At 43.9% G+C, this 9,137-nt stretch overlaps 1 protein-coding gene across 1 annotated transcript in view; it reads right to left on the bottom strand.

Annotated features, from left to right (window-relative positions):
- Positions 1-711: 711 nt before the first annotated feature.
- ass1 (argininosuccinate synthase 1) overlaps positions 712-9,137 on the bottom strand; it is a 52,460-nt gene continuing 44,034 nt past the window's right edge. Inside the window, exons 13-15 of the mRNA XM_076283264.1 lie at positions 6,422-6,578; positions 2,344-2,409; positions 712-1,047 (exon numbers count right to left, since the gene is read on the bottom strand). Of these exons, the coding sequence (XP_076139379.1) occupies positions 999-1,047; positions 2,344-2,409; positions 6,422-6,578 (272 nt within the window). The 3' untranslated portion in view covers positions 712-998. The remainder of the gene's footprint in view (positions 1,048-2,343; positions 2,410-6,421; positions 6,579-9,137) is intronic.

Raw genomic sequence — 9,137 nt, 5'->3', positions numbered from 1 at the left:
TCGGCTTCAGTGATCAATCCCAAAGGGGGCTTTTCTGTTGCAAGTAAATTGGACCGGCGTGATTAGGTGTGAAGGAGGCTACACATGTATATGTGTGTGCACCAGAGAGAGAGAGAGAGTGTGTAAATGGTAGGGGATGGTTCAGCAAATGAACGGGCAGATCTGGACGCCTGTGGTGTAATTGAACAGCAGCAGGGGGTCCTGGTCCGACACAAAAAGGGGCCTGCATGTTCCCCCCACTGGTCACCTCACTCAGCAGGGGGCTACCATAGGGTGGTTTGGGATAGGCCAGGGGGCTACCATAGGGTGGTTTGGGATAGGCCAGGGGGACTTCTGGGTCTCTCCCTGGACTGAATTTAATGTTCTAGTTTAGTAAAGCACTGATAGGATCAGGCAGCATAGATGCTTTGAGAGAAACTTGGTCGTTTGGAGTTTGAGGGAGCTGAGGTCAGTTGCACTCTTTCCACCAGCCTGCTGACATTAATGGTTAGATTGGTCAGAGTTTTATTATAAGGCTCCTCTGAATTCTCAGAATTGAACTGGCCATCCCACTGACCGCTGCAACAAATAATGGCCGCTGTCATTGGCAACGGGTGTTGTGCTTGTCTTTCATATAATTCAGCAAGTAGTCCATTCACTTATCGTGAAGAAGGTTCTGCAAACATTTTTTTTCTCATTGTAACAAAAACATGACACATACAACCCTTCAAATGGTCGACTTATTTAATTGAACAAACAAAACATCTCTTCTAATGCATTTGTAGAGATCCAATTACAACACTAGCACTACAACCGACACAAAGCTGACTAGAAGAACAGGACACTTGGCGGGAATTCAACCAAACCATTCAACCTACCAATGCCATGCTGTGGGGTTTTGACAGATTGATTGACTCTGATTGGCAGAATTAGTTTGGCAGAACTGTCCCTTTCCATCTACTAGGCACATGTGAGGTGTTGTTTGGGAGCAAGAAAGGAGGACTGATTCTGAGCCGGCCTCACTTCTTTGAGGCCATGTCACCCTGCAAACGATGGTGCTCCCGGAGCCTGTGAAGACAGAAGTGTGAAATGAAGGATGTGGCATTATTACACTTAAATATATAAAGTATAAGTACTGTATATATACTCTTTTGATCCCGGGAGGGAAATTTGGTTTCTGCATTTATCCCTTTCCGTGAATTAGTGAAACACACTCAGCACACAGTGAACACATAGTGAGGTGAAGCACACACTAATCCCGACGCAGTGAGCTGCCTGCTACAGCAGTGAGGGGTTAGGTGCCTTGCTCAAGGGCACTTCAGCCGTTCCTACTGGTCGGGGTTCAAACCGGCAACCCTCGGGTTACACGGCTCAAGCTACGGCTGTCCCAAAGGGTTAGCCTAGCAGAGGATGGTTCAATGTGTAAGTTGATTTGGATAAAAGTGTGTGCCGAATGAATAAATGTCAATGTAAAAAGGAAACGCTGAATGCACACTACCATGAAAATCAAACATTTTACTGAACTAAGGTGCAAGGCAGGCAAAAAGAACGGGGTAAAGGGTCAGTGAAACTTGCACACGAACATTATGCAAATGTCAGATACTGAGAATAACAAATAGAGGCATGGGGTTAAGAGGCATACAGGCCTTAGCCAAGGGACAAAAAAAAAAAATAACACTGCACATGTTCCACCTATCTCCCTCAAAACCACACTACAGCTGCTTTCAGACACGTCCCCCGCAGTATATGCGGATCGGAGGTCCGACCCTTCGGGTGATTCAGATATGATGCTAACATGCGGACATTATGTGTGAACGACACCGACGTACATGTACAGAAACGCCGCGTGGTTGAACAGGTTGAACGTGGTTGAACACACACATGAACAGAATCTCCACGTTCTTTGCTTCGTTCAGACACAAGCTCTGTCAGAAATACTAGGAGGGGAGTAGTTTAAGAACTGGCTAAGTTTGGAGTTCCAAATGTCCGGCTATGTTGTTCAGATATACTTCTTGGCATACGCAGAACATGCAGACTTACACCTAGGTCTGAAAGCAGCTAAATACAAGTCTTTGCAGGCATCATTTCCATATTTTTTAAAACAGTAAGAGGTGAACCAAAGACACAGTTAATGATTTCAACAGGGGGGTAAATGCTGATTACTTCTGGCCAATTACTTCCCATTAGTCCCAAAGCCCACAATTGTGGATAAATACGGCATGTGATGAAGCAGTGGCTTAACTGTTGGTCATTCATGGCTAATTGAGTGGCAGTAAAGACTTCAGAGGAAGGAAGAGGAGACAGTAACCTTTTTTTTAGGGGTGGTGGCTAAGATGGCGACTGGGGAGCAAAGGGACAACTTACCTGACAGCATTGATCTTAATGAACCCAGAGGCGTCGCAGGGATCATAGTCACCTTGCACATCCATGCTAAGGGATAGAGAGAGAAAGAGAGAAAGAAAGAATGACATTTACAGAAAGGGAGGGAGGGAGAGAGAGCGAGAAAGGAAAATTACACTTGACGCATCAATTGACTAAATACCACTGTATGGTAGTCGTGGATACAGAGGACAAACTAAGACAACACTTCTGCAACTAAATGTTTCATAGTTTTGAAACAAACATGCATAATGCAAATTTGAAGAAACCCATTTATATCAGTTTAATGATTTCCCACAACACAATCGCTGCCTCACTTCTGATGTTACTGAATGGTGTACAGTTGCAGCTGAAAGTCCATTATGTCAGACCGGCACAGAGTCTCTCTCCACGGCTGCCATTTCATAACGCTGTGTGCCAGTGTGTGGGAGCCACGACACTGCCTTCCTCCCACCTCCTTTTTTGACTGGCTCTGCTGAGAATCACAATAATGTGATTACAACAGTTTGTCTCCGATCCCTGCGACCGCTGTGTGCGCGTGTTATTTCAGGACATTCACTGTTTTTGCGGCCCCGTCAGAGCAGCTTCTTTCAGCTGGGAGTCAGAAGGGGCTACTGGGCGCGTGATAGCTCAGACGCGGCCATGGGAGAGAGCTGGGAGTTTAGAGCGGTCGTCGTGGTGTTTTGGAGAGGTAAGCTTCCCTGCTGATGTGCTAGCGGAGCGAGCTGACGTGGTGCTGTGACATTTCTCCCCCTTCTCTCCACCCTCTGGAGGATCGATAGGGAGGACTTCCACTGTGCTGATGACACTGTTTACGGAGCCCACACAGCGTGGAAGCAAGCATGAGGAGTGTGTGCAAAGAGTATAGAAGTAACAAGAGGTGAAACTCAATAGAATGTTCCATTGCAACAAACGCACCCATAACTGAGCTGCAGCTCCGCCATCTTGGACTGAACGCAACACAACTATCATAGAACTTAATGATATCGGTCCAGATTAAAAAGTGTCTTACAGTATTAAAAAAAATATATATATATATATATATATATATATTTTCTCATACCCTGAATTCCCCAACTATAAATCATGCAAAATATGATAAGTAGGCTTTGCATTTATTCATAATAATTTAGGCTTCCAAAAGATTTGACAGATGGAAATAGGCACCCACCAGCCCAGCACTAAACTCCGAGCATGGTAAACAAAATCGGATGTTTCAGGCAGTAAAAGCCCCGGTAAGAACCAAACCAGATTTGGTTCAAATCTACACACCTATGGCTACTGAAAAATGTAAGGTTCATTTATCAAATGTTATTTTGAGGTATTAAAAAACATTGTTGTTTTAGAATTTTCGAACGAAAGGGGTGGTAATTAGTGCTTTGATTTACGAAGCTGAGCAGGGGCACTGATTGTAAAGTAGCCTACAGTTAAGAAAATGGATCGATTTCTGAGAGGAATGAAGTTGGTAGGCTATTAGCCTATTTACCTTTTCATCCAACGTATGTCCCTCGTCGTGAAATGAATTATCTTTTTGCCGCTTGCTGATTATCATGTATGCTAGTTAGTTAGCTTCTCTAGTCATTCCAGTTGACAGGCTGGCTTGTAGCTTGAGTTAAGTGATGGCCGTCTATTTTGTTTCTAGTTTAAACATACTGTATTTTCAAGTAGACTTACAGTCCGGAGGGAACAGTGATGGAAAGTAAACTTTCTGTTATGTTGTAGATTAAAAATCCATTATAGGCTAAAGTCTTTCTGTCAAACTTGTTGTAGATCTGCCCAGTGAATGGACATGATCTGTAGCCCATGTATGTAGCCCTACATAATATTATTGCCGTTTAATTTGAGCGGTGTGTTATTCAAATTTTTTTTCTTCTACATATGACCTGTATTGAACTTCTACATATGACCTGTAGTAAACTAGTGGTTTGAAATTGAGCACAATATAGTGACCCATCTTGCTGGTTTACGTTGGCATGTTCTGATTGAAGTCAACGGCCATAGTGGTATGATCAGTCCAAATTGGCGAAAGTGTGACAGCAGCGCCAACTAACGATTGTTGTCAAAACTGCAACAGAGTTTCGCCTCTTGTTACTTCTATACTCTTTGGTGTGTGTGTGTGTGTGTGTATGTGTGTGTGTATGTATGTGCGTGTGTATGTGTGTGTGTGTGTGTGTGTGTATGTGTGTATGCGTGTGTGTGTATGTGTGTATGCCACTATTTACGGAGCCCACGCAGCGTGGAAGCAAGCATGAGTGTGTGTGTGTGTGTGTGCGCGCGTGTGTGTGTATGTGTGTGTGCGCACGTGCGCGCAAGCACACACATGGACCGATTTTACTGTGGCTTTGAGTATCTCCTAGTGTTGCTACATCAAATATATAGCTGATGATTGATTCTGTTGTTTCTTCAGACGCCTTCACAACATGGCTTGACACCATGTTCTTTCAAGTGGCATGAAATAAAATTAATCATCATCATCATCATTATAGTCATAACCCCCACCAGTATCCATGTCCTCCTTCTTCTCCTTCATCATCCTCATGGACGACCTCTTCATCACATTCTCCTTTGTCCTGTTCCTCTTCACCATGGGCGGCATTTTTTTTATCATCATCATCTTTTTCCTCAATCATCAACTTCCATCTTTATCTTTATCTTCATCTTCACAGACATCCCATAACATCTGTTCCTTCCGCAATCTCTTTCTTCTGCAACTCTCTCATCATTGTCACTCTTTCTCCTGAAATAAAACACCCACTTTCCCCTCTGGCGTCTCTGAGTGCGTGAAGAGGTGTGTGTGTGTGTGTGTGTGTGTGTGAGTAAGTAGGGTGATGCGACCTTTCGACCACTGCCCGGTCCATGCTTAACAGGCATGAAACGTGCCGTTCCACCCCCACGCACCCTCCCTCTACACACACACACACACTCACTCTCTCTCTCTCAAAGGCCCCAACCCTGAGCACCCCCCCCCCCCCCCCCGCCTAAAGGGCCCTGCTCTGCCTCCATGGGAGCCCTGAGGAGGGAACAGGAGAAGGCTGGGCATATGGAGCCTTTGCTTTGGTCCTCAGCCTCAGCCGGAGCTCAGCCCTGAGGCCAGAGAGGGTCAAGGAGGACCTCAATGGGCTCAGTGTTCCCCAAAGCCAGGGATCAGAGAGAAGGCACGTAGGAGTGTGTGTGTGTGTGTGTGTGTGTGTGTGTGTGTGTGTGAGAGAGAGAGAGAGGTAGAGTGAGAAAGTGTGTATATGAGTGTACAAGAGAGTGCATGACAGCAGCCTGTGTGTTAGAGAGAGAAAGTGTGTACTGTATGTGTGCATGCAAGAGAGAAAGACAACAGTGTGTGTGTGTGAGTGAGTGAGTGAGTGAGTGAGTGAGAGAGAGACACAGAAACAGAAGAAGAGAGAAGAGCAAAATGGACAATATAGGAGAAAGGAGTAAGAGTTTGGGAGTGAGACAGAAGACAAGGCAGAAAGAGAGAGGGAAACAGAGGGTAAAAGATGGAAGAGAAGTCAAAGAGAGAGGTATAGAGAAAGAGGGAGAGGGATAGAAGGCTCTGATGCTTTTGTCTCCTGCTGTGTAGATGTTATTGTTTGGGCTGGGGTCACAGAATATGGCAGAGGGCGATCCGATCAAACCACAGCTCACAGGGAGAAGAGTGGAGATAATGGACATAGAGCAACACACACACACACACACACACACACACACACACACACACACACACACACACACACACTCACACACACACACACTCCTTACCTTTAGTTTAACACCAACACAAACACACGCACACACACAGTCCTTACCTTTAGTTTAACACACACACACATACACACACACTCCTTACCTTTAGTTTAACACACACACACATACACACACACTCCTTACCTTTAGTTTAACACACACACACATACACACACTCCTTACCTTTAGTTTAACACAAACAAACAAACAAACAAACAAACAAACAAACAAACAAACAAACAAACACACACACACACACGTTCTTCACAAGCACTCCCACTCACACACACACACACACAGACATACACACACACACACTTTTTACCTCACTAGCTCTTCATTGTAGAGAGACTTAGGCGACTCCCTGCCCAGGATGTAGACCTGGCCCTTGAAGACAGACATCTGCACTTTGCCCTCCACCATCTCTTGAGACTTGTCGATGCAGTGGCGCACAAAATCACACTCCGGGCTATACCAGAACCCTGCAGATCCAGAAGCCATGACACACACAAGCACAAGGTCAGCACAAGGACGGCATTAAAGGAACTGCATAGACAAATAAACAAACAGAATTAAAGGATGTATATCAGCGAGGTCATTAAAAAATCCAATCAGTGTAACGATGCCAATAAAGTTTTGACACTGGTGGTTTGAATCTGTGTATACGCATTGCGCAAGCTGTCGTTTATGAACATATGATCATGTCTTCAGGTGCCACCACTACTGTCTATAGGTGTTCCTTGCAGACAAGATTCGGAAATTGCAAACATGTGTGGACGGACACAGTACTATCAAACGAGACAACGTTTTAAAACAAAAATGGAATAGTGTGGATGTCGCCTCAGGCAGTCGGATGCTAATGACTTTTATCTGTGTCTTTGTAAGGTGAGATAGAGCCTCTGTTTTTTTCTCTCTCTCCATCCTCTTCATTTATCTGTTTATTTCTCTCCTTTTCACTCTCCTCCTCCTCCTCCATCTCTTAATCTTCTCATAATCCTAATTCCATAATTCTCCCTCATTACACCTCATCTCACCCATCCAAATCATTCATCCATCTATCAATCTCCTCAAGCTCTCTTTTTCAGAAACAGATTTATTGGCCAAGTATGTCAACACCGCATTTCATTTGCCTCCAATTGACTGTTGTTATTGATATTTACAATTGACTGTTGTAAGTGATTATTGATATAGCAATACCAATTCATATCAATGCATTGCATGGTATGGTGAAAATAAATCATCAAAAAGGAACGTTTTTGGAGGGCGAAAATGTTCTATGAGTTTCTGAATGGCATTGCATTCAAACGTCACAGCGACGGCAAGAAGTTGGACACCAATTTACTACTACAACATATACAAATAGGACAGAAATGCTAATGCTAATAATAATAATAATAATAATAATAATAATAATAATAATAATAATAATAGAGTGCCTTTCTGTAAATTTAATTTATTGGTAAGGGCAGTCATCTTGAAGTTTCCCACTCAACAAGTTGAATCGAGTTGGTTCGAACAAGTTGACAAGTTAGAATTACAACTTCAGGGGCATTCCAATTGAATTTTTCTATTCATAACTGGACAATTATGGCTTACAAGTACAACTGGAATGCACCATAGCGTGCGCAATGATTTTGGTCGTGTTCATTGGTGAAGATTTGACAGCAATATACAGCAAATGTTCACATCATTTATGAACATTATTGTTATTTACACTATACACTGTCTACTCATCTTCCTTTCAACACTTCCACTTAGCTTTCCCTCTTTCGTATAGTCTCTCTCTCTCTCACACACACGCTTCCTGTCTCTCTCCTTTTCTCTCTCTCTCCTACCCCATCTTCTCCCTCTCTCTTACCCCATCTTCTTTTCCTCCTCTGGTGTGTCTTGCTCATATGTCTTTAATTGCTCACAGTGGCTCTGTAAGCAGTCTCTAACGAGGCCAAAGCCTATTATCTAGGTGGAGTGGGGGGGGGGGGCAGAGGGATACAGAGAGAGAGAGAGATAGAGAGAGAGAGAGAGAGTGAGAGAGAGACACACACACAACAGAGGGAAAGAGAGGGGAGAGAGAGAAATAGAGACAGAAGAAAGAGAGGAGAGAGAGAGAGAAAGAGTGAAAGAGGGAAAGAGAGAGGGACAGAAAAAAAAGCTTGAAAGAGAGATGGATAAAAAGAGAAAGAAAGAGAAGAGAGAGAGATGGAGGGAGAGAGAAAAAGAAAAAGTGCTGAGAGTGCTGAGGTGGGAGGCTTGGGCTGGGCTGGGAGGAGCAGGCAGTCTGCCAGGAGGACACAAAGAGATTAGGCCATCTGAGCTAACCAAGCGAAACAGAGAGGGAAACCCAACACACGCGCAGCCCAGCATTCGCAAGAATATTTCAAAGGCTACGGCAGGAGATGTGGACCAAATGTCACAAGCAGTTTCAGGTATTCTGGCCTTTGTTGCAACACTGCAGCGGCGAGATTGAAGCCTGCAGGGATACACTCACACAGGGATTTTCTGACTACATTAAGTGAAAGTCATTTGGATTAAATGTGGGCTTAACGTAAAAGAGTATTCTAAATCAATTTTAAACCTTGCTACGTGTTAAGAACTATTGCATGTTAACAGGTAACCCGAGAGAGACCTTATCAACTAGCATGCCTGTTAACACTGAGTTCCAAACTAGTTCCTAACTAGTATGCCTGTTAAGATGGAGTTCCTAACTAGTTCCCAACTAGCATGCCTGTTAAGATGGAGTTCCCAACTAGTATGCCTGTTAAGATGGAGTTCCTAACTAGTTCCTAACTAGTATGCCTGTTAAGATGGAGTTCCTAATGTAATGTTGCACTCTGGACTCAGGGTCGGTCACCATATTACACAATGTCCTAATAGGATCCAAGTGAGCGACCGTCTTGTAGTCTATCTACACTGAATCCGTTAAATATGCCCTTCTATTGCGACATATTTCTCATTCAAAATAGCAGAACAACGCGAGCGACAGAAATAAAAAAATAACGGGGCATCCGACGATAGTTCTCTCAAAACATTGAAAAGAATGCAAT

The sequence above is a fragment of the Alosa pseudoharengus genome, unplaced genomic scaffold (assembly GCF_046254945.1).
Source record: "Alosa pseudoharengus isolate Yale_2024_CS ecotype anadromous, Long Island Sound unplaced genomic scaffold, YU_APseudo_1.1 YU_APseudo_1.1_scf_14, whole genome shotgun sequence".
In the NCBI taxonomy this organism is placed as follows: Eukaryota; Metazoa; Chordata; class Actinopteri; order Clupeiformes; family Clupeidae; genus Alosa; species Alosa pseudoharengus.
This window is presented reverse-complemented; position numbering and strand designations above follow the sequence as displayed.